The sequence below is a fragment of the Heteronotia binoei genome, chromosome 2 (assembly GCF_032191835.1).
Source record: "Heteronotia binoei isolate CCM8104 ecotype False Entrance Well chromosome 2, APGP_CSIRO_Hbin_v1, whole genome shotgun sequence".
NCBI lineage: Eukaryota > Metazoa > Chordata > Lepidosauria > Squamata > Gekkonidae > Heteronotia > Heteronotia binoei.
Genome location: NC_083224.1, coordinates 170,829,829 through 170,854,220, shown reverse-complemented (window position 1 = coordinate 170,854,220; position 24,392 = coordinate 170,829,829). Strand labels below are relative to the sequence as shown.

Genomic DNA, 24,392 nt, shown 5'->3' with positions numbered 1-24,392 from the left:
ATGGTTCCAGGATCACTCGCGAGGATCCAGACGGCAGGTTTTAATTCTTATTGAGCGCCGCATGCAATGATATTATAAGATGTTATTTGGCACTCTGGATTTGTACTGGGATGGTTCAGGTGTCAATGCTGTGGGGTGGTGGTCGCCTCCCCGTTATTTGTTATATGCTAGTTTAAACAATTTTGTCTTACAGGTCCTGCGGAACTGTGGCAAGTCTCGTAGGGCCCTGATGCTTTTGGAGAGGATGTTCCACATAGCAGGGGCTGCCACTGAAAAAGCTCTTGCTCTGGTGGTGGCCAGCTATGCTTCCTTTGGCCCGGGGATCATAAGGAGATTTTGAGTACTTTATCAAAGTGCTCTCTGAGGCTTATTTGGGGAGAGGTGGTCCCGGAGGTAGACAGGTTCCAGGCTATATAGGGCTTTAAAGTCATAACTGGCACCTTGAAGCGAATTCGGAACACCACAGGCAACCAGTGCAACAGTTCCAGTGTAGGCTGAATGTGCTCCTGTAAAGGCAGCTCCATTAGCAACCTAGCTGCAGCATTTTGCACCAGTTGCAGCTTCCGTCAAGGACAGCCCCATGTAGAGGGCGTTACAATAGTCTATTCTCGAGGAGACCACTGAATGGATCACTGTTACCAAATCACTGCGTTCTAGGTATGGGGCCAATTGCCTTAGCTGCCTAAGATGATAAAATCTGGATCTGGCAGTGGCTGCTATCTGGGCCTCCATAGTTAATGAAGACTCCAGGAGAACCCCTAGGCTCTTGACACTAGAAGCTGACGCTAAAGGCACTCCATCAAAGGTCAGTAGAGGAATCTTCCTTCCCAGACCAGCACAGTTTAAGCACAGGACCTCCGTTTTTGTTGGATTCAATTTCAATTGACTCTCCCTGAGCCATTTCACTATGGCTTGTAATGCCAGATTTTCTGGGGCACAGCCAGACCTGCCCCCCATCAATAGATACAGCTGGGTGGCATCTGCATGCCAATGGCATCCCAGCCCAAATCTCTGGACAATTTAGGCAAGGGGGTGCACGTAGGTGATAAAAATAACATCGGGGAGAGAGCCGCCCCTTGGGGCACACCACATACAAGTGGGTGTATCCGGGACGATTGCTCCCCTATAGCCACCCTTCGTCCCTGACCTTGGAGAAAAGAGATAAGCCATTGTAAGGCAGACCCCTGTATCCCCATGCCGGTGAGACAGTACTTGGTGGTCGACTGTATCAAATGCAGTCAAGCATCTGATGGTAAAGATGCTCACTGCAAAATAATCATGAATTTGTCTACACGTGCACAGAATTAGCCACAGGCAATAAAATGCTAACCCTCCCAAATCCAACCCTTTCTGAAGGGGCCACACACCAGTGCATAAATGGGAGGCACAAAATCCATCTACTACTGATAGCTCTAGCAATCTTACTGTAATGGGATGCTTAAGAAAAAGAAGAGGAAACAGATGCTAGTTGGGTTTTTTTTAATGCAAGGGCAAGCCTTGTAGCTTACTAGAATTAAAGCATATTTCAGATGCTGATGCATCATCTGTGTGATACACATGCAAAATTCCAAGTGAAGATTGCACAGGGTTCACATTTTTCTACATCTTTAGCTAGGCGAAAAAGAACTCTGCTTACATTTTTTAGAGATGTCAGTGAGGACTGCCGTGGGTGGCACTTTATTATCCCACAATTCAGATCCAACAGCATTATGAGAAGGTGTGTTCTGAAGATTTTTGCTTGTTGTCGTATACTCTGTACTGTTGCTTGCTGTACACGTCGTCTGTGCTTGTGGAGGAACTGACGCCTGCAGGCTTGGAATCTGAGAGATACACTGCAGCGGGAGTTGCACCGCTTGTGCTTGAACTTGCTGAGCAGCAGCTGCAGCGGCAGCTGTCGCCTGCTGTTGCTTTTTGGCAAACCTAGGTGGTAATTTGGAATTTGGACCCCTTCCTTTTTCACTTGAACTCTTTTTGGTCCAAACCTAAAAATAAAGGGATTTGTGAGAGGAGTCTGCATGCTGCCTGACCGGAAAACTTTGAATACTAAATGCTGATACATTTTCATTTCTTCAGCAGTATGCTTATAACAAGCCTCTCTGATCTTAAGGAGCTAAGGCATTGTATTATATCATTACAGCCTTCTGCCCACTGCACTACTCTGTTTTTGACAAACGGAGAGATTTATAAAATCAGACTATAAGGAGAAAACAAAAAAACATTTATTTAGACTTAGCACAGTAGGGTCAGAAGGTGGTTTGAGAAAGCATACTTTTTTCAAACCTGGTTTGGATCCAGTGCTCCATCAGCCAAAGGCATTGACTGCATCTCCCTCCTGGGCCACAAAGTCCTTTCTAGCTCTGAAAATTTATTTCTGGGGTTGAAGTACGTGTGTGGGCTGCTGGACTGAAGAAGGGACAACACCGCCCTTCCTGAGCAACTTCAACCCTTCTTCTCTCCTACCTCAGCCCACTGAGGTTTATGATTATTAATGTGGGTCCAGTAAGTCAACTTTCCCAAGGTCAGGAATGGCTGAAGGAAGGGGAAGTAGGGAAGATCCACAATCCTTGCACATGCAAATGGACAGATTCACCCCTTGTCATACAATTTCTGAAAAAGGGCAACAAATACGATATGGAATACCAAGGATCCAAATGTATCTCACTTTGCAGTTTTCCCTGATTTTCCCTACACGCTGTGGAGTCTTGTGAGCAAAAACTCTACTTTGTGAGCTAGTGGCATTAAAGCTGTGAGCTGCTGCGCAAATTTTTCTTGCGCTAAGATAAAAATGTGTGAGCCAGAGGCTAAAGAACTGTGAGCTAGCTCACACTAATTCAGCTTAGAGGGAACACTGCCCTCTATCCTGTTCTGCCCAAAAGACCTTGACGTTCTTACACAATAAAAGCAAGCACGAATAATCTACTTTATTAATGCCACACAACTTCAGCTACAATAAGGTCACTGCAAAAGCAAATAATTCAGATTCCTTCTGAAGGAACCAGAAGGTGAGTGGGTAATGGAAGTGAAGAGAAAGACTATTCGGGGGAAACCCGAGTAGTAACTTAAGGATGCATCTTTTAAAATTTGTACAAAAGACCTGTGCTAAAAAATCCACATGCATTATTTTCAACCTGCACAGTCTGCTCCTCCTTCTTCCTGCGTTCCTCATCTTGCAAGCGTTTTTGTTGCTTTTTTGACACCACTTCAGTAAAACCATCATTGTTCAAGTTGGATTGGGAATCTTCAACCACTGTCACTTCGGGGTGGTCATCGATGATGACAACACCTGAAAACAAATTCCACATGTTTGATTCAAAACAAGCCTGAATAAAATTAGTGAGGTCATCACAACCAATAATGCTACAACAAAAAAAAGACAAACAAATATAGAATAGAATTTAGCGTCTGCTTAAGTCCACCATGCACTTTTTCTTAAATGAACGCTTACAGACCTCGGCACTTACTTGCATAGTTGTTGAGGTCAAACTGAGAGATGGCATCCACTTTCTCTTTGGGTTTCTTTGGACCAGCTTTGGACTCTTCTCGCTTCTTGCTGTTGGCGTCTTTTGAGCCTTTCAGGGCAGCAGTGCTCCCATTTTCTTCCTGATGTAAAGCGCCACCAACTGGTTCAGCGTTAACCACAACAGGTGCTTGTTCTTCAAATGGTCTATACCAGAAAAAGAATAAATCAGTCACCAGTAGCATTGTAGCCGATACTTTGGGGGAAATATAGCACTGTGATGCTAAAGATGTGGGAGGCTCTCCCCGGAAAGGTGTGTGTGTTTACATTTTGTTTTGATTTTAATCGAGGTACTAAAATGAGAGCTGTGATACAGCTCTTTGTAGAAGCTTCAAGGTGTCACCCGTCTCCAGTGCTGAATGGGAAGAATAATCTATCATGGGAAGCCCTTGCTTGGAAAGGACAGTCACATCAAGACCAAAGTTCCATTCAGCCCCATGATTGCAATATAGGTAGTCACAAAAGGAGGCTACATTTTGAGGGAAGAAAACCCCTGTCGTTTATCTGAAGTGGAAAATAGTGCTTTGGATTCTCTACAGAAACTATACTTCATTAGCTGTTTCGGGAACAAATTTCTACAGTCTTAATGACAACGTATTTTTATTCTTCTTCCCGGCACAGAATCCAAATGTGAATCTGAAGCATAGTCTATATGTTAAACCTCTACTTAGAAATACAGATGTTCACAGACACCATCCAAAGCTCACTCTGGTAACTGTTTTATGGGTAATATGCCATCTATGGACAATATGCCAGCTACAGAATTCTGCCGTTTTCTGGACAAATTTGTCAGCTTTCTAAAATTCTGAACAATAAATGTTGCTTCTTGGAAAAATATATATATGGCCGAGGACCTGCCTACCTAAGGGACCGTCTCTCCCCATACGAACCCAAGAAAGCACTGAGGTCAGCAGGGAAGAACAAGCTGACTATCCCTGGACCAAAGGAGGCCCAACTTCAAAACACTCGTACACGGGCCTTCTCCATCGCAGCTCCACACCTATGGAACCAGCTCCCGGAAGAAGTGCAAACCCTGCGGTGCCTTGACCAGTTCCGCAGGGCCTGCAAGACCACCCTTTTCAGGATGGCCTTTATTGACTGAGAGACTGCTGTTGGGTGACTTTTGCTACTATCATTTATAAATGGAATTAGCACCTGGAAATCTGTATTGTATTTAGTTAACTGGGACGTTTTAAAGTTAATGTGTTTTTAAACTTTGTATAATTTTATGAAAATGTTGTTAGCCGCCCTGAGCCCGCTTTGGCGGGGAGGGCGGGATATAAATAAAATTTTATTATTATTTACATACTGAAAAAACCAGAGCTTGCTGAACTTGCTAAAGATGTGCTGTTGGTTTTTTTAAATGTCAGGAGTGATTCCTCCTCAGCATACTTCCAGCATGATGAAGATCACTCCAAATTATGGAACAGCAGTACATCTGTAAAGTTCTTGAGCTCCTTCGCTTCCATAACTGAAAACATCCAAATGCTATGTGCCATTAAGATGCTTCTAATTTATGGTGATGCTATGAATTAATGATCACCAAAATGCCCTATCATTAACAGCCTTGTTCAAAATTCCTGCTGTCTCATAAATGTGTATTTAAAAAGAGAAATTTTGGCTGATGGCTCTTGAGTCTAGCTGGATTTTAGGGAGAGTCATGGCCTCAGGATGGAGCCTTCAAGTTTTCTCATTATCACCACCATACTTTCTCATTTATTTGGTAAACAGTATACTAAAATTAACCACTCTTGAGGAGTCACATATTCATTCAACTTAATTAAACCAGTTGCATTTTTAAAAACTTGAACTAAACACCTGCTTTCTGATTAGTCAAGTTCTGTGTTAGCAGACCAATAAAGTACACTTACCCTCTTTTCCCACTTCTTATTGGTGGGCCGCTTCTCCTTTCATTCCGTGGCCCTGAGAAGTTCCGCCCAGATTTGGGGGGTCCACTATTGCCACGGCGATTCTGCCGATCAATCCCAGGACGCTGACTGGAAAAACTTCTTTTGGCTATTTCCCTCTTGGGGGCTAGGGTGCTTTCCCCTGCCTTAACAGCAACCTGCGCCGTCACATCTGCCAATTTCTTTTCATCTCTCTCCCGCCTCTCATTGAAGTCACTGCTTTCAGAAGCAGTTTCCCATTCTTCATTCGCTTGGTCAGAAGAGTTCTGATTGGACAAGTCAGGTGTCTTACTCCCTGAAACATCCAATGTAGTGCTTGGTTGCTCATTAACAGCATTGCTCACTGCAGTGCTGGATGATGAGCTAGTCGTGGCTTCGCTTATCTTTGAGGCGGCCTCTCTTTCTTTGAGACGTCTAAAGCGCGGCGGCTTGTCTTGCCTGGGAGGCCGTGCCGGCCTTTGCCTTCGAGGCCTTTCCCGAGCAGGGTCAAACTTCCTCTCAAACTTGGCTGGTGGCCTTTTATCCAGTGGTACAGAACTGTAATGCTCTTGCCTTCGTGGGGGTTCCCCATCTTCAACTCTGGGTATTTCCATTGGCCTTGGGTTCCACTGATTGTCTCTGTAGGCTGGTCTCCTAAGGGTAGACGGTCGAGGTGGACGACCAACTGGATCTCTGCCTCCACGCCTGAACATACCGCCTCTGCCACGTCTAGAAGGTTCTCCTTTAGGAAGAAAACCAGGTTTGGGCTTGTTCTCATCTTCCCTCACAAAACCTTTGTCTGGCATTCTACTGTCCCCTCGGATATTATTTTCAGCCTTGAAAGACAACAAGGCTTTGGCAGGTTTTCTGAGATCTGCCTTTTCCTCTCTCTTTGGGTGTTTACCTTTGCTCAAGCTATCCTTGTCTGAAAGAAGGGTGTCACTTGCGCTTTCGTGCACTTCGCTGTCAGAGTCGGTTTCTGAACCTCTCTGCCTTCGGCGTTTGGGAACTACTTCAAAATCAGAGCTCTCACTACGGGTTTCACTCTCTTCTCTCTGTCTAAGAGGACCAGAAGGCACATATTCCACTCTAGGCTTAGTGTCTCTGTAATGTGGATAATCTCTGTTGTGGCCCCTTCCACCCCGACCCCTGCCTCCATAAGAGCCTCTATAGCTGCGGCCCCTGGAATAATATTCTCCACGACCTCTGCCTCTATATCCTTGGTCAGGGAACCAGTCCCTATCCCTAGCTTCTTTCCAATAGGTTCTGGGGGGCAAACCAGGTTCCCTTTTCACAGGCCTGGTTTCCATACGAGGTTTCTCTACCGGTCGTTCTTTGTTGTTGATCACTTTATTATCTGCCTGTTTTTCTTCCTTTACTGCGCTGATGGGCTGCTGAACTGGCGGCTGCTGAACTGGCGGCGGCTGAACAGGAAGGGGAGGTGGCTCAACTGCTGTCTGCGGACTAAGTGGCTGGGGAACTACTGGTGGGGGTGGTGCCTGGGCTGCAGAGGGCTGCTGAGACCCAAGTGGCACCTCCGTTGCCTGCTGTACAAGGGACTCCTGAACAGCAGGAGTAACTGCAGCCTGCACAGGACTATCTGCACACACTGAGGCTTGTGGTGTGCTTGGCGGCACTTTTTTACTTTCAGCGATGGTCTTCTCTGGATCAAGTTTGGTAGAAGGCACCTGAAGTGGCTCCCTTTTCTCAACTTTGACAACTCTTTCATTTGCCGGCTTTTCTCCATCCCTTTCCTTTTTCTGCTCTCGTTCTTCTCTTTGTTCGCGCTCTTCTTTCATGTCTCGAAGGATGGGCTTTTTGATAGGACCAGACCGTCTCACTGGCCTGTCGCTACCTTCTTCTCTTCTGCCATAACCTGGCCTTGGACCCCATCGAGTTTCAGATTTAGGCTTGAAGGGTTTTTCAGGTTTCGGCCCTTCTGACAATCTATTACTTGTGAACCCTTCTTTTTTTGGCTTGCTGTCCTGTCGTTCTGCAATTGGTTCTTTTGCCTCAAGGGGTCTACTGCTTGCTTTGGGAATGTTTGCTTGTGTTTCGTTCCCTTGCTCTTCAGATTTCAGAGAATGGTTTGACCCATGAGAAATGCTCCTCTTCAAGGACGAACTGCTCTCTTCTACAAAAGCCTGCTCTTCCTGAGAGCTCTGTGTGATAGTTGCTGCAACTCCTTCAAAGCCAACTGTAGGAACAGGGATCTCAGTCTGCTGAGACTGTGCATCTTCCAAAGGTCTCCCCGAAGTCTTTGGAATGTCCACTTCACTAGGTTCTTTGAAAAAGTCTGTCTTCGTGTGGGAGTCCAACTGTTTGGGTTCTACAGAGTAAACAGCTTGAACAGGTATCTGGTCTTGATCCAGAAACGACTCAGGCCTATAAGAAGAAAGTCAGATGCTCAGCTAAAGCTTTTCGCTACAACACACTTGCAAGATTTACACAAAACATTTTGCAAAACTGCAGTACTCCATCTGGAGACGTGGAAAGATATACTGATAGAAGGAGACAAGTACCCAGCAGTCACCTTCTACAGGACAGACCCAACACAGAAAGCGACAGAATGACCCTAATCACCACTTACAACTCACAACTATCTATATCCTTTCCTGGAAGATGATCCTTCCATCTCGTTGGCTGGTGGGTGGGTGGGGGATTAGATTTTGCTTTCAGGCAGTCCCCCAAACTGAAGCAAATACTCATCAGTTACAACAGAAATATGAATCCCAAGGCCAACTTTTCACTCAAGAGACACTATTGGATTGGGGTCTGACAGGCACCTGGGATGGTCAGCTCCCACACTGCATGTAATAGTTCCTCCAAACAGGCTGATATACACTATTCAGATCTCTCACCAGCAGTGGAAAACAGCATACACCCATTTTCTAACAGGATTCCTGTTAGATTTGGCTAATACTCTCAATTCTTCACTTTTTAGAAGCAGCTTTTCTATTATTATTGTTGCAATAATGCCTCTACTATCAAACATACCCAATGCTACTGCTAACCAAGAGATATAATAGAATGATCTGTAATTGCACCTGTCTTAGAACATACACTGATTAGGTAATTGTGGTTGTCCAAGGAAACGTACTTGTTGCTGAGACCCTATAAAAGACTACCACAAAAAAGGAAATAGTGACCTTTTACAATATGGGAAATGACAACTTTATGCAAAATACACAAGATGCATTAGAGCTGTGGGGGTAGCGAGAAGCATAAATACAGCAAAGTAATCTTCAAACTTACCTTAGGTCTTCAGTTTCTTCTGCCATCTTTGGAGGTGTGGTAGCCTGCTGAGGCTCTGTATGGGGATAAGGATCTGATCCCCACATCATGCGTGATTCAGACAGTGGTATAGCATGCTCCCTTGCTGACCGAGAAATGTGATCAAATGAATCCGAACCAGTCCCTGCTCCTTCCATCTGGTCCCTTCTCAGAAGTGGCTTTGGAGGAATAATGCCTATAACAAAGATGTTCAGAAAATGAAGTTGAACCTAGTGGCCTGAAACAGGCATTTAAGCAGCTAACTCTGGAGACATGCTGACTAAAACATAGAAGTGTAATAGTAAGTTGCAGCTGCTTCCATTAGGGAGAGACTGTGGCTCAACAGTACAGCATCTGCTTTGCAGGCAGACGTTCCTAGGTTCAATCCCCAGCATTTCTAATTAAAAGGATCAGGTAGCAGATGATGTAAAAGACCTTGGCCCTGAGATTCTGCCCAGCTGCTGCCTCCCAGAATAGACAATACGGACTTTGACAGACTGATGCTTTGCCTCAGTAAAAGAGAACTTCATATGTTTGGTTGTGTTCTGACAGAGGCTTTTTTGATTAGTGTGAACCTGCACTCCACCACCATGCCTCCTATACTTATGATAGTATAATATGTAGAGTTACAAAATACATGCCAAGCACAACCACCGGGATCTAGTGTATCAGAAACCCCAGTGGATCCTGTTCAGCAGCAGCCCTGTAATTATGAAATACCATCCCTAATACCGCTTACCAGCTGATCTCCCTGTACAGTTTTCAAAGCCAGGTAACAATTTACTGATTCTCACAGGTGATAAAACTGTGGCAAAACTGTGTGCTCTTTTACTGTTCTTCTAACATGCTGCTCGCTACTTCAGACATTTTAACTATTTACAAACAAAATGGTTGCCTTTTGTAACCTGCTAGTCCTTAACCTGCTACAGAATGGCTTTTCAAAGAACTCAAGATTTCTTCATTTCTAACTGGATATTAAACATTCTCCCCATCTCAATCAGCAAGACAGAGATCCTAAGCAGCCATCAGATCACCCAGCACCAACATCTCTATATTTTCTATATTTTCACACTAAACAGATGTGTACTCAACAAAACAAGGTTACTCTTCCTATACATCTAGGCAGCTTTGACCAGCACTGCATCACTGTTTTCAGCAGAGAAATGGCAGTCTCTGTTGCTACTTAGCTATAAGAAGAAGAAGAAGAAGATATTGGATTTATATCCCGCCCTCCACTCCGAAGAGTCTCAGAGCGGCTCACAATCTCCTTTACCTTCCTCCCCCACAACAGACACCTTGTGAGGTGGGTGGGGCTGGAGAGGGCTCTCATAGCAGCTGCCCTTTCAAGGACAACTTCTGCCAGAGCTATGGCTGACCCAAGGCCATGCTAGCAGGTGCAAGTGGAGGAGTGGGGAATCAAACCCGGTTCTCCCAGATAAGAGTCCGCACACTTAACCACTACACCAAACTGGCTTTTCTATAGCAAGAGAAAAAACAGCCTTGGAGGAAATGTCTATTATCTATTAAAAATGGGAATTTTTCATACATAACCATTTATCATAAATGATATGAAGTTAAGTGCTAGTTCCTAAGCTCCAGTGTCCTGCTCACTATAAAATATACACATTTCAGTAAATTTACACAAAATAGCAGGACCTACAAAAGCATAATTGGTGGCACTTAATTTAATGTTAAATTTTATGAATGTCTGTAGTGGCCAATTTCCCATTTTTAAGTGATGGGAAAAAACCCCCAACACTTGCCTCATATTTTTAATTATGCCTATTAAGGATGTGGAGAGATCTGTGGTGGCTCCCATAAAGTACACTTTAAAGCCATCGCTACACCGTCCTGGTACCTGTTTCTAACTTAAACTAGTAATAACAGTACTATAGGTTGGGGTTGTACCTGGATGCATGGGAGGCATATCCATAGCAGGCCTTCCTGACATCATTCGTGGATCCACGTAAGACTGCATCATGAGCCACCGTGGATCAAACCCCATAGAAGCCAAGTGTGGGGGGTGGGGCTGTATGGGTTGATACAGTGGTCTATGCTGTGGTGGGGGGACAGGGCCACTCGAAGGCTGCGATGGCGTGGACTGTGGTGGCAGGACCCCTTGTTGCTGCTGCTGCCATTGTTGCTGCTTCATCTGCTCCTACAAAAAAAATTTTTTTTTCAAAAAATAAATTTGACAACAACATACGGGCCCTAATTATCCTTTCATGTGAAACTCCAGACTTAAATTTCAGTTGATGGATGTGTCATTTTGGTTGGACAGCAAGGAAGAGTAGAAATGGGTTTGTTTAACTGGGGGAATGGCCTCTTCTGCTCCCAGGTAATAAACCTGTTTAGCTTGTACTTATGTGTGTAAAGCTTTGTGTAATGCAGCTCACACTAACTTAACAGCATTCGATATGTATGGTGGAGGGACAGAAGTTGGTAAAGGCAGCCAGAAGGAGGAGACTGTGCTCACGCTACGTACAATATCACTTACATCACTTGAGACGTCATGGAAGCGTTTCCTGACAGGGCCACTGCAAACCTTACACTTTGTTAAGACCAAGGCTTCTGGAATCCGTGACTTGCTCTTAAAGAAGCTTTTAGAGGACCTTGCTTGCGTGACTAAGATCTGGCTGGATGACTCTGCAGACATTATCTCAACCACCTCAGCTGAAACTATGGTCCCTCATCAACCCGAAATTTGGACTTGATGTAGTCCTGGGTATGAACCTCTCTGCTTCCGTAGATATCCAGTACAAATAGTAGGCATTTGGGGGGTTTGGTGTTTGGTATTTTTTTGTATTTGTGTGTATGAGTGTGCCCATTTCTGGAAGTCATGGCAATCCCTGGCAACTCCTACTGGGGCTTCAGGATGTTCAAAGAAGTGGCTTGATAGCTTGCCTCTGCCTCCGAATCCTGGTATTCTCTGGGTGTCTCCTATCCAAATACTTGCCAGGGTTGGCCCTGCTTAGCTTCCAAAATCTGACAAGATTGAGCTTGCCTGGGTAATCAAGGTCAGGGCAATAACAGCCAGTCTTAATTGCATGCGCTAGGTTCCAGGGTCAGGAGGTTAAGGGCTTCAGCTGGCTCACCATCCACCAACCTATGGGCAAGTAGACTGGAAAGACTGCTGCAGATATGGTGTCGAGGACTCCCAGGCTGATGGTCGAAGGCGACTTCAATATCAATGGTGAGCCTGTTATGCAAAGCTCAGAACTTAACTGGTCTCATTGTACGGGACCTGACACAAGAGAAAGAGACCTACAGTGGACCTGCTTTTTTGTACTGATTCTAACGCCCTAATCTGGATGACCTAGGCTAGCCTGATCTCATCAGACCTCGGAAGGCAAGCAAGACTGGCCCTGGTCAGTATGTGGATGGGAGACTGCCAAAAAATTGCAGGGTCTCATGCACAGCAAGGCAACGGCAACCTCATGCCTTGGAAACCCTATGGGGTCACCATAACTTGCATGCAATCTGAGGGGACTTTACACACCCAAGTTTCAGATTATCTGGTTAGCAGGGTAGAATTAAAGGTCAGACTCTCATCTGCTGAATGCTTAACTGGGTACAATCTTAACTTTCAAAAGATCTAGTTAGGTTGGTTCACCCCCAGAGGTAACAGATCTAACAAGTTTCTAGAATGTGCCCAAGGTGGAGGTGAAGTCTCAGCAACAATTCTCAAAGCCTGGGTAACTTTTTGAAAAGGAAACTGGGGAGGGGGGAGGCAAGAGACAGCACTGCTACTTGTTTAAAAGGGCCTTTTATTGAGGCTTTGGGATATACTGTTTACTGAAGAGTGCATTTTCCAAACAAGAATGCTATATTGTGTTTTAAAATCTGGTTTTTGCATATGTGATTGTCTACTTGGTATCATTTTAAGCTGCCCTGAGTTTTATGAAAGGACTGGGTCTAAATCCCTGAACAAATACATAAACATTTTGATAAGCTGCAAAAGCCATAACATTAGTTCTTGTGCTAGAAGTATATTAAACAATTTGCAGAGACTTTTGAGCCATGTTCACAGTTCTCCTCCGTTAGCCAAACCCCAGAATCATGTGATGCCCCTGATCCCCAAACTTTAAAAGCCAACCAGGAATCTTATGGCAATAACCAGTTATGAATTGGCACATTTGTAAACTTTAATCAAGCTTAAGGACATCAAGAGAAGAGGGGGGGTGGATCTGAATGCAACACAGGAAAGGCCATGGGGACAGGAAGAGTATGCAGTCCCATGGCCCGTACTGGAGACTGCAGTAGGGCCTATTAGGATAAAAGTAGGAAGCAAGAGAGGCAGCGCTTGGATGGGACCTTGATAGGAAGAGACAGTGTTTTCAAAACCAAGAGACACAATAGAACCATACTGTTAGCCAGTCAGTCCAGCTAATGCGCAAACTATGGTTATACTATGTTAACATTCACATACCTTCATAAACATGGCAGTGGGCAAACTATAGCAGCTAGACTCTTATACAGAGTAAGTGCACCATTTACAAAGAAGTTCCAAATGTGTTTATGGATTACAGGGTATATTTATTTTACTTCATTTATACCCTAACCTTTCTCCCAAGTGGAGACCAAAAGTGGTTTTACATTGTTCTATCCTCCGTTTCATCTTCACAACAGCCCTGTGATGCCGGTTTTGGCTGAGAGCATACGACTGGCCCAAGGTCACCCAGCAAGCTTCCATGGCAGAGTGGGAATCTGAAGCTGGGCTTCCCAGAACCTAGACTGACACTTTAACCACCACACTGCCTCTCATCAGGCACTGTATATTACACAATCTATATAAAACTGTCTGGTGCAGACAGCAGTGAAAGCTTGCTATCCAAAATCCTGATTATTAAACTTAGTGTTTAGCGTGATTTAGACCCAACTGATATAGCCATGTGGATTCATGTCATGGTAGCTTTGCGGCTACGCCACAGAACTGTGGCTAGACTATTGTAATGCCCTGTACATGGGTATGCCCCTGAATACAACTCTGAAGCATCAGAGGAGTGAGCATTTTATCCTACTCTTCAGTCATTCCAATGGTTACATATTAGTTTCTGGGTTCAATTCAAGATACTGGTTATCACCTACCAAGCCCTTTATGGCCTAGAACCTGCATTTTTGAAGGATCACCTCTCCTGATAAGCTTTGCTGTTTAAAGGTCTAAAGGAGCCATCCTTCAAGATAAACATTACATTTAATAATCAGGATTTTTTGTTACAAGAATTCACAGTCATTCTGCACCAGACAGATGCTAAACCTCGTTTTAGATAGGCTTGTGTCATATGCAGTGCCTGATGAGAGCAAGTGCTCATGAGCAAAGCCTTCTGCAAGTTCGGAATGACAGCTGCCTGTCAGGAAGACTCCCACACTTCTATCTTTCTGTAGAGTATATAAAATGGAACTGTTTAAAAGTGTGCTGTGCTTGTTGCACTGTTTTCCAATTTTAAATTTACTGCAGCATTTTATCGTGATGCAACTGTTTCTTGAATGTACTGTGTTATTTCCCAGTCCTGTAATTCTTGTATTCCTCTATTTTACTGCATTTTTAATGCAAGATGTGCTAATGTTGTGTAGTTACTATAGAGTAATTGCTGGTTGTATGCATTATACCCTTCTTACAGCACTGTTTAAGTTGCAATACACAATGAGACTCACAGCAAAAGGCAGACTATTAATCAAGCATGTAAATAAATAAGCAATGTCTAGAACAGGGGTCCCCAACCCCCACGGTGATTGGCGGAGGGGGGGGGGAACCATGGGAGCAGCGCGAGCAACCTGCTGAAAAAGCCGCACTGCTCTTGCCTCCTCCCCACGCCTAGGAAGGAAGTGGGGAGGAGGCAAGGGTGCCGCTGCTTTTTCAGCGGGTCGCTCACGCTGCTGCCATGCCGGGGGGGGGGCATTTGGCCTTTAAAGAACTGGGGAGGCACTTCACTGCCCCTTCCCTGGCCTTAAAACTTGTGCAAACGGAGGGGGGAGGAGGCACCATGGGGGGGGGGGAGACAGAATTCGGTGCCCCCACCCTGCTGGTCCTGGGGCCACGGTGGGCGGGCCGGCCCTGGGGCCAAAAAGGTTGGGGGCCACTGGTTTAGACAATTATTTAATGGCAAACATGAGCCTTAACAGCAGACAGGAAAGCAGCATTTTACCTGTTGCCTCTGAAACCTTGGTGGTAAGGACTTCTGATACTGTTTTTGATAGCCAGAGGAAATAGCAGGGCGAGGCTGAGCACCTGAATCTGGCTCACTTTCATGGGAACCTTCTCTTTCATTGTGACTGCTCTCCTGTGCTGCAGAAACTGCCGGACTCTCTATTAATGGAGAAAACAGAGGGGGGGGGGGGAAGGCAAAGATTAGTACTGCATACAATGCACATCCAAAAAAGTAGAAAATACAAGTTTTACACACTGAAAAGTCACTTTAATAATCTTAAATAACAATAAAGAGAAGATCCTATTGGAAATCACGAGGAAACAATACTAAAAAACAGAATGGACAGAGCTACATAAATATGGCATATGCTAGGAAAATGTTAGTCGAAGGAAGCAGGAGTATAAACTAGGGCATGCAATGCAGAAAGCCTCATTAATGCACAGTGAACCCTGGTTATCACTCTACTGAGCTACAACTGTGCAAGACATCTCGCCTTAAGCTTTTTAAACAAGACTGGATTCTAAATATGCAGATCAACCATAAGCCAGTGATTCACAGCAGCGATCCAAAGCAGTTACATGCATGCACTACCTAAATCTGCATACTCATATGGTTGGATTTTCTGTTATGATAAAACACTGAAGTAGCTCCCAATGCAAAATCATTAAGCTGTTGTTCAATTAAAAAACCCAGAAGAGTCAATACAAACCTTTCTCTTCCTTATTATTGCTGCTTTCGTCTTCAGGGGCCTTCTCAACTATCACAGGAGGTGTGACTGCTTTCTGCGGCTCAGGTATCTCAGCTTTTGGTTCTTCTTCTACTTTTTCTTTCTCCTCTTTCTCCCCTTCCTTCTCCTCCTCCTTCTCCGGCTCTTGATTTTTCCCCCCTTCACTCTCATTTTCTATTATTTTGTCTCTCTCCTTTTCTCTTGTCTTTTCCTTCTCTTTTTCACTTTCCTTCTCATTCACTTTTTCTTTCAGCGGGTCTTCCCGGGGCGGCTTTGATACGCAGCCAAATTTCTCATTTAGTCGTTTTAGCTTCTCAGCACACGCTGCTTTTCTTTGCTCTTCCATTCTTCGCTCCTCCTCCTCTCGTCTCTTACGGGCTCGTTCAACTGATGCAGAGATTTCAGCTTGCTGTCTTCGCCTCTGCTTCCAAATCTCATCCTCATCTGGCACTGGCCTAGGAGGAAAGGGACCTTGTCGTCCTGGTCCTGCCAGGCGATCTGGAAGCGGATGCTATAGGGTTTTTTTTACATAAAAACAGGATAAATGAGAATTCAAAGATCTTACATCAAATTGTAAATACATACACAAAGTGGCTCACTAGCTTTTTCAAATGAGTCTTGGAAGGGGCACTTCTAAATTACAAGCTGTTAGAAAACTGCTCTTCCCCTGCTGATGATCTCTCCCATATTCTCAGGTCAAGACTAGGAAGAGGAGTGGCTGAACACAAGCAATGTGAGAAAATACAAGGAATCCCTGAATCTCAGTCCCCTTCCCCAAGCCCAAACTACAAAAAGACAACTTCATCTCAACCAGGAATCATTTCACTGGTTCAAAAGTACAGCAAAGTCTTTTAGCTTGACATACAAACTCTGCAGAGAAAAAAAAGCAAAAGCTATAGAAATGCTAGCCAGCAAGAGTTCCATTATCACTTCCAGTCATGTGCTGGAATAAACCTTTAGCTCCCTGCGCCTACTTTTATGAATCTATTTTATAGAACTGACAGGATGTAAATTTGAAGGAAAACATAACATGCTGCACCACCTCCTTTTCAGTTCCTGCGAATGACTACAGCTGGCATTCTAAAGGCTGCTTATACCTGAAGAACGGATTTTGAATGAAGGCCGGAACTGGTCCTCTCAAGTACTAACGATTGTGATGATGCCAAACTCCGCTCCTATTGGATCAAGAAAATAAGAGAATATACACTCTTACAAAAATCACAAAATAAAAAGGTACTGATTTAAGCTCAATGGCAAATACATAAGGAGAGCAAAGCTCTTTTTCAATGGCCTGTTTTTTTTTAAACTGTGGTTTTTCATTTAACCTGCCTCTAGCAGGGCTCTAAACAGGCAACATAGAAATGTCCTAAACAATGAGTGGATATTCAGATACACTCCTCCAGCATGCAACAATGAAGAAAAATTTATCTTGTATGTTGTACATTATCACTACTAATTTGGTATTATTTCTCTTTTATATTTATGTTTTGACAGAAACATCAGGAAACGGCTTTCAAGATGGAGCCTTAAAATAATCATAATTATTTATACAATCATTACTGTTACTGTTGATGCCTCCTTTAGTGGTAATTAATTTTATTCATACTCTTTGTAATGTATTATTACTCTAATTGTTATTACTATTGTCTATAAGTACTGCTAATACTACTTTTAAAAGCTAAGCAATGTACAAAAATTAAAAGGATACAAATGCCCCAGCAGTCCCACAACTTAACAAAGAAAATGGAAAACCATAAACAGAAAAAAGAGGATCTTATTTGGAGGACAACTAATCTAAATTTGGGCAAAAAGATTTCACAATACAGCAGAATCTTTTAGACAATATTGTGGAGTCCAAGGACAAGCCTTGCCTGGGTTGTACCACTTCAGATGCTCATACTGCTGGATGCCCCTCAATGAAAGAAACTTCCTACACGGAGAAAATCAGCAAGTCAGGAAGAAGGCTGCTACGCAATGCCTTCTTTCAGACACACTAGTTTGACTCCTGTCTCCAATTTCCACAGGAAAAAGGACTTCTAAACTACGGCAGAAGGTTCAACTAATAAGGTTCAGAAATAGGTGGCAGTGTGGGATGCCATGACAGGAAAAGCAGGAGCACAGATTTAGAGATGGTTTTTAGCCAGCTAGTCAGAAAAGGAACCAGCTGATAGTTGGGCACATAAAATCAACAAATGCTAGGGCACTAATGGTGTGTGACAACAATCTATTGCAGAACAGATCAGTGTTGCTTGAAAGATTAACTCAGCATTCATAACACTGATAGCCCTCAGTAATGTGATCTCTTAGGATAGAGGCAGATACTCGTTTCCAGAGACTGAAGCTGTCTAAAAGAAGAACAGTCATCTCTTCTGTGTACATGAAGCCATCTTGTACAGTATCAGATGGCTGGTCTATCAAGGTCAGTACTGTCCACTCAGATTGGCAGCAGCTTTCCAAATTCTATGGCCCCTCCCACATACTGCACACTATCACTTCTGGTATGTGCTGGAGGTTTTTGTATTGACTTTGGATAACACTGGCTGTACAAAGAGTCTAAAGTCCAGAAAATATTTTAAACATTCTGTTCTATTAAAAATGATGATTTCTATTTTTAACTCTTACTTCTTCCCTGTTTTTGCTAGCTAGTATACAGATGTGCTTAGGTTAGGCACTTCAATGGTGTAACCTTATCGGTTTCTCTCTAAAAACAGGACATAAATGTAATTGTTATATGAAAAAAACTAACAGCTTTATTTACTAAAACTTGACAAAAGCATTTCTCCATTAAACTGCAGCACGTTTTATAAAACATATTTTGTTTTTTTGAATTTAATAACTAAGTTAGAATGGCATATATTTCAATTTACCCCATCATTTCCTTTTTCATCCAAAGGCAGGGGACCACAGCAAAAAAAACATTTTCATGTGGCTGCAGATTTTTGGAACTGTTTTTACTTTTACTTAATGGGATTAAGACTATAAAAAGGTAGTAATAAAATACCTGATCAAACTGATTGCTTTTGCCATAGGGTCCTTTAGAGGCAACTGAATGCAGGGAAGCAGATGATTTACGGTCCTCAACATCTTTCTTCTCCAAATCTTTTGTATGTTCATTACTGCATGAAGGACACACATGGAAATTAGATGGCTTCTAAGCAGTAGCCTTTTTAAGTGAACTCTGCTTTTTGATGTTGTGTCAATCTCCTAATAGGTGGTTACTGCATTTGTCAGATGCATACAGAACTGGAGTAAACACAAGTAACAGCACGCACATCTCAAAACATCACAGATGAAGAAGAGTGACACTAAGATAAAGTTAAACTGTGAAATAAGAACATGACCAGAAAGATTTATAATACAGGAGAAATCTAAGTCTGCAATTTCCCACAATCTAATCTGGTTCTTAGACATGCATACAGTATATATAGTACAAAAACTAGACTAAGTTTCCTAAAATGAATGCGCATAAGAAAACCAGTCACCTGCTGTCCTGTTCCTTCTGGTTACTTCCTTGATCATCATCATCACTGAAGTTCAACTGTTCAGTGTAATCTACCTCACTTTGGGCTCCTACGGTAAAAATAAAAGATATGAGGTTGGCACTGCAAACACTTCCTACATCAACCCACTGAAGATTTCCAGAGATCAATGGACTTACCAGCCCAGCCCTCATCAGCCTCAGCATCCAAGTTATCAAATTTGTCAAGTTCTTTCAGTTCAGTAGCACTTAGGATGGATGGACGTTCAACAGCTTCTGAGGCCCATGAAGAGGGTCCTCTCCCCCTTGGTCCTCTACAACAAACAAAACAAACCATTTTACTGTTTATTTGTCCATATTTCCTATTCAAGTTCAGAAAAGAACAGAGTTAAGCCCTAAGGTTGACTTAGCCCAATAATGAAAATAATTCCCATTATTAGCACACATTTCTTTGCCAGTTTTACTCTACTGTTTTTCCAATTACTAAATGTCACAATCAATTTTAAGAAGCCAGTTTTTCTTAATGTTTGCATATAGGTTTTAGGTTCTTAGGATCTTCCTGCTGAAGGAAGTTGAAACATTAATGGCATATGCCAAGCATTCAGTCCAAGAATATACAATTCCAATATACAACTTCCTGTGCATAAACTAATGACTGCGCCATTACTCAGGTATGGTTTTGTTATTATGCTGACTTGTGTTGAATAATCAACCACCGCGAACTGAGTTCTGGCCAGTTCTTACCTGCTAACCTCTGGTGGAGTAGGGAATCTGCCAGGACCTGGCATTGGAGGATATGCCAATTTAGGATACTGATTGAACATCTGGGAAAAGAAAACACATGTGCAAAAACTGTAACTATATGACTCCCTTACAGCCAAGCCAACTGTAATCTCTGAAGCCTAACTTACAAGAGTTGAAGACCTTTAGTAACCAGAAGTGCACTCAAAGAGCACTCACCTTTCTTCCACAAAGACTCTACAGGCAACATTTGACAGCCATGACAATGACAGAACAACAGAATTGTGACAAGATGTCCTGCAATCATCCCTAGGTCTAATTTTCTTCATTTCTGCTTTCTTTTTTGATGATACGCTAAGAATGTTACCACCTGGGAAAATTCCTTGAACAAGGCCAAATGTGTGGATTGTGCCTCTCAGAGCTGTGGACACTCAAAGGAAAGTTAGCACTAAAATCTCTTGTGCTGTATCTGCATTTATGTAGGTCAACACTGTCATACTTTCAGATTTACCAAGATAAACTGGCAGGAGGCAGGTATTCTGATAAAATTCCCTGGGCTTCTAAATTGGGCTGTTATTCCCATCCTACTCAGATAGCACTTTTGTGACAATCTGGTTGGCTATTAAAACAATCTGTTGGCTATTCAAGGACTCACCCTTGGTTAGATTTTTATTGAAGCATGCTGTTGCTACGTCTCCTCTTGGAGTTTAAATATACTGTTCTTAGAAGGTTAGTCAGAGGCCAGAAGAAACAGTATTTAACAGTATTATCTTTTCCTGTATCTTTCTGATAATACAAATTATGCTCCTATATGTGGTTCTTGCTAGATGGGATACTCAAGAAACCAAGCAGTGTCTGAGTTATGCTTTCAGAGGCACCTCAGTATTAATCCTCTGAGTACAATTCTACATGGATTTGATCTTAAGTCTACTTCTTCCAGTAACTGCCCACTACACAAGAGAGGATCCTGTCTGGATGCTGAAGTTTTTTGGCTTCTAACACAGGAATAATTATGATGAATCAACTTCTGAACAAAATCTGAGAAATGAAATAGAAACTACAGTGCTCTGGAGATAATCCAAACCAGAAAGACAAATTATTTAAATATTTTACTGACTGCTCAAACATTTTAAAATTATTTTTCTTTGACTTTAGAATCTCTATTACCTATATACACATGTAACACAACTCACAGAAGTTAGACATACAATCTACCAATATATTCTTAATGCACTAAATGGCTGAACAGAGATTTTAATGAGGTTAATTATAGCCAACCATGTCCCCTCCAGCTGTTACAAACACTGACCTCTCTGTAACAATGTGATTTTAACTAATAAAAAAGTGTAATTTATTTTATCAAACCACTCAAAAAGTCCTGGGCAATTCTTACTTTTCCAGCGTTTCACAAAAACTAACGTGGCTACAGAAACCACATATAAGAGAATAACTCAGATGGACGGGAGATGGTTTTAAGAGAAATAATTCTGTAATGTTATTTCAGCTTACGCTTAACAGATCAATGATCTCAGCACAACATCCTTTTGCAAGTTTGCACAACTACCATATGTGAATGAAATTGAGAATCACAATGCCAATGATCACTTGAAGATAACCCACAAATTTCCCCCATATATTTAGGAGAAAGATAAAATTGATTAATCATTTTGCCGAAGTTTTCTTTCAAAGTCAAACTCAGACAGAATGTATAGCCTCTGGGCAATATAAACTTCCACATTTCAAGATGCAATTTCTCTGCTCGAGGATCTGTTCCTTCTAGCCTGAAAAACATGCACACCACCCTGATCTTTAGTGATTAGCATGCTTTAAATTCTGTAATATACATGATTGGTCAATTGTGCCCAAAGGGCTCCAAACTCAGGAAAGTTTCGAAAACCAGATTGCATTTTAGCAAGCAAAAAACATTTAGCTTGAAGATAATGAAACACAGAAAATATAACCATCACCCTTTTGTAGGAACTCTTCAAAAATATTGCTCTCTTTTCCAAAATCACTTTAGTACCTAGACCAGCTCCTTCACACTTCTTAAGGGAACTAGATTTAAAACAACACACTATTTCCAAGTCTGACACAAAAGAAGCGAGAGAGATTATGGTATCATGATTACACAATGTTCACTGATCCAAATACTCTTATTTTGGAATACTATTAGTTATTGTTATTTTCAGTCCTTTCCCCATCATTGTTTATTAATGTCCTTTATAATGTCTTATTACTGACAATGTTATTATTACTAGTAAAGTGTTCTAAAACAGTTGTTTTAAGGCAGGGGTGGGGAACCTTTTTTCTGCCAAGGGCCATTTGGATATTTTTAATGTCATTTCTGAGCCATACAAAAAAAAATATCAAAAAAACATATCAAAAAAACAGTGCTCCGCCAAGGGAGAACGATTCAGGCCGGTAAAATTAGTGCAAATAGTTGTTTTTCTATTTGAAGTCACGTGGAGAGAGCCTAATTTGGCACACACACCCGGCTCGCTGCCCTAGGCAAATGCCTAGGTCCAGGGATTTCCTGTAGAAAAAGCCCATCAGGAATTCATTAGCATATTAGACCACACCAGCTGGGATAATGAAGTGCAAAGTGAACTGGTGGTAGCTGGCTCCCACAACTCAACCCTGCCACCCCTCCCTCCCACCCTTCATGTGGAAACTGCAGCTGCTCCCAGCAGACCTTTAAAGGCACCCACATACCCCAGCAGCAGCCCTTCACAATGCCCACCACTCAGGCTCCACAGAGAGAGGGCGGGGGGATAAAGGGAAAAAAATAAATGGGGGGAAGAAAGGTTAAGAAATGGAAATAAAAATGGGGGGAAGAAATGGAAAGAAAGGGAAATTAAGGAGAGAAGAAAGGGAAATAAAGAAATGGGAAAGAAATGGAAAGGCAATAAAGAAAGGGGGGGAAGAGGAACAAAGGGAAATAAAGAAATGGGAATTAAGGGAAACAAGGAAATGGGGGGGGGGGGAGAGAAATAGAAATAAAGGGGAATAAAGAAATGAGGGGAAAACTTACCTGAACTGTGACAGTGACTTTTCCAGGCCCTGCAGCAATCCTGGCTGGCCAGCCAGGCCCCAGGGAGGCAGCCGCACAGCACGGCTGGGCCCCATGACCCCTGCCAGCCAGCTGGGCCCTGGGGAGGCCACTTGCCAGTGCGTCTGGACGCCACAATCCTCACCGGCCTGCCAGGCTCCATGGAGGCTGCAACATATCTTAACTCGGCCCAGCAATCCCCAAGGGCTGGACCAAGTTATCTCGAGGGCCATAAATGGCCCTCGGGACGGACATTCCCCACCTCTGTTTTAAGGAGTATCAGAACATCAAGGAGGAAAGACAAATCAAACCTGATGGTATTTACATATTAAATATAGTACCCTGTGAGGACCCACACAAATAATTTATTTGCTTTTCTTTAAATGGAATTTTAATATGCTAAGTGGACAGCTATTTTTAGAAGCTGAAATGAAACATGGCAAAAACATATTAGAGAAAGTGGAAGCAGTCACCCCACAAACAGCTCATTCCCATCTATTCCCAGAGAACCAGTTTGGTGTAGTGGTTAAGTGTGTGGACTCTTATCTGGGAGAACAAGGTTTGATTCCCCACTCCTCCACTTACAGCTGCTGGAATGGCCTTGGGTTAGCCATAGCTATCGGAGGAGTTGTCCTTGAAAGGGCAGCTGCTGTGCGAGACTTCTCAGCCCCACCCACCTCATAGGGTGTCTGTTGTGGGGGGAGAAGATATAGGAGATTGTAAGCCACTCTGAGTCTCTGATTCAGAGAGAAGGGCGGGGTATAAATCTTCTTCTATTCCATCCACAGATTCCTCCTTTCTCCCTAGGAGGCGGAGGACATCTTGGGTGCTTTCCCACCGTCCAATCAGGGAGGCAGGAATCAAAACTTCCTCTTCCTGTGGCTGTGGGGAACCACCCATCTTCAGTTCGGATCTACAACATGTCTTGGAAAGCCTTCCACAGGTGGTGCCGGAGAAAGAGTGTGGATCCATTACACCCTACTGTTCCCAGGGTGCTACAATCCCTTCAGGATGGGCTACAGTCCGGCCTGAAGCCAGCCACCCTCAAACGCCAGATCGCAGCACAGTCATCAGTACTTCAGCAGGTGGATGGTGTATCCCTGTCGTCTCACCCTCACATCCGACGGTTCCTTAGAGGAGCTTCCTTAAGCTCCCCACCGCAGACCCATCGGTTCCCGACCTGGAGGCTGAACCCAGTGCTGACCGCCCTAACAGGTCCACCCTTCGAACCGCTCATGCAAGTGCCCTTAAAGACGCTTCGCATGAAGACGATTTTCCTGGTGGCAATAACATCGGCCAGAAGGGTCTCCGAGTTAGGAGCTCTATCTGCTAGGAAGGAGCTATGCATGTTCCACAAGGACAAAGTCGTACTCTACCCGGATCCTACCTTCCAACCAAAGGTGTCATCCAGATTCCACCAAAATCAAGAGATCAACCTACCATCCTTTTGTCCGGATCCCAGACACCCCAAGGAACGAACCTGGCACACCCTGGACGTGCGCAGGGCGATCAAAGTCTACCTGATTAGAACAGAGTCACTACGTAAGTCAGACTCTATGTTCATCAATATCT

The 24,392-nt window shown here is 43.3% G+C and overlaps 1 protein-coding gene across 1 annotated transcript in view; it reads right to left on the bottom strand.

Moving 5' to 3' along the window:
• Positions 1-24,392, bottom strand: part of PRRC2C (proline rich coiled-coil 2C) — a 90,845-nt gene that overhangs the window by 35,677 nt on the left and 30,776 nt on the right. The window contains exons 7-19 of the mRNA XM_060232449.1: positions 19,775-19,854; positions 19,211-19,344; positions 19,035-19,122; positions 18,554-18,668; positions 16,650-16,727; positions 15,535-16,063; positions 14,823-15,031; positions 10,585-10,834; positions 8,659-8,872; positions 5,389-7,788; positions 3,462-3,664; positions 3,129-3,283; positions 1,637-1,982 (exon numbers count right to left, since the gene is read on the bottom strand). Coding sequence (XP_060088432.1) covers positions 1,637-1,982; positions 3,129-3,283; positions 3,462-3,664; positions 5,389-7,788; positions 8,659-8,872; positions 10,585-10,834; positions 14,823-15,031; positions 15,535-16,063; positions 16,650-16,727; positions 18,554-18,668; positions 19,035-19,122; positions 19,211-19,344; positions 19,775-19,854 — 4,801 coding nt within the window. The remainder of the gene's footprint in view (positions 1-1,636; positions 1,983-3,128; positions 3,284-3,461; positions 3,665-5,388; positions 7,789-8,658; positions 8,873-10,584; positions 10,835-14,822; positions 15,032-15,534; positions 16,064-16,649; positions 16,728-18,553; positions 18,669-19,034; positions 19,123-19,210; positions 19,345-19,774; positions 19,855-24,392) is intronic.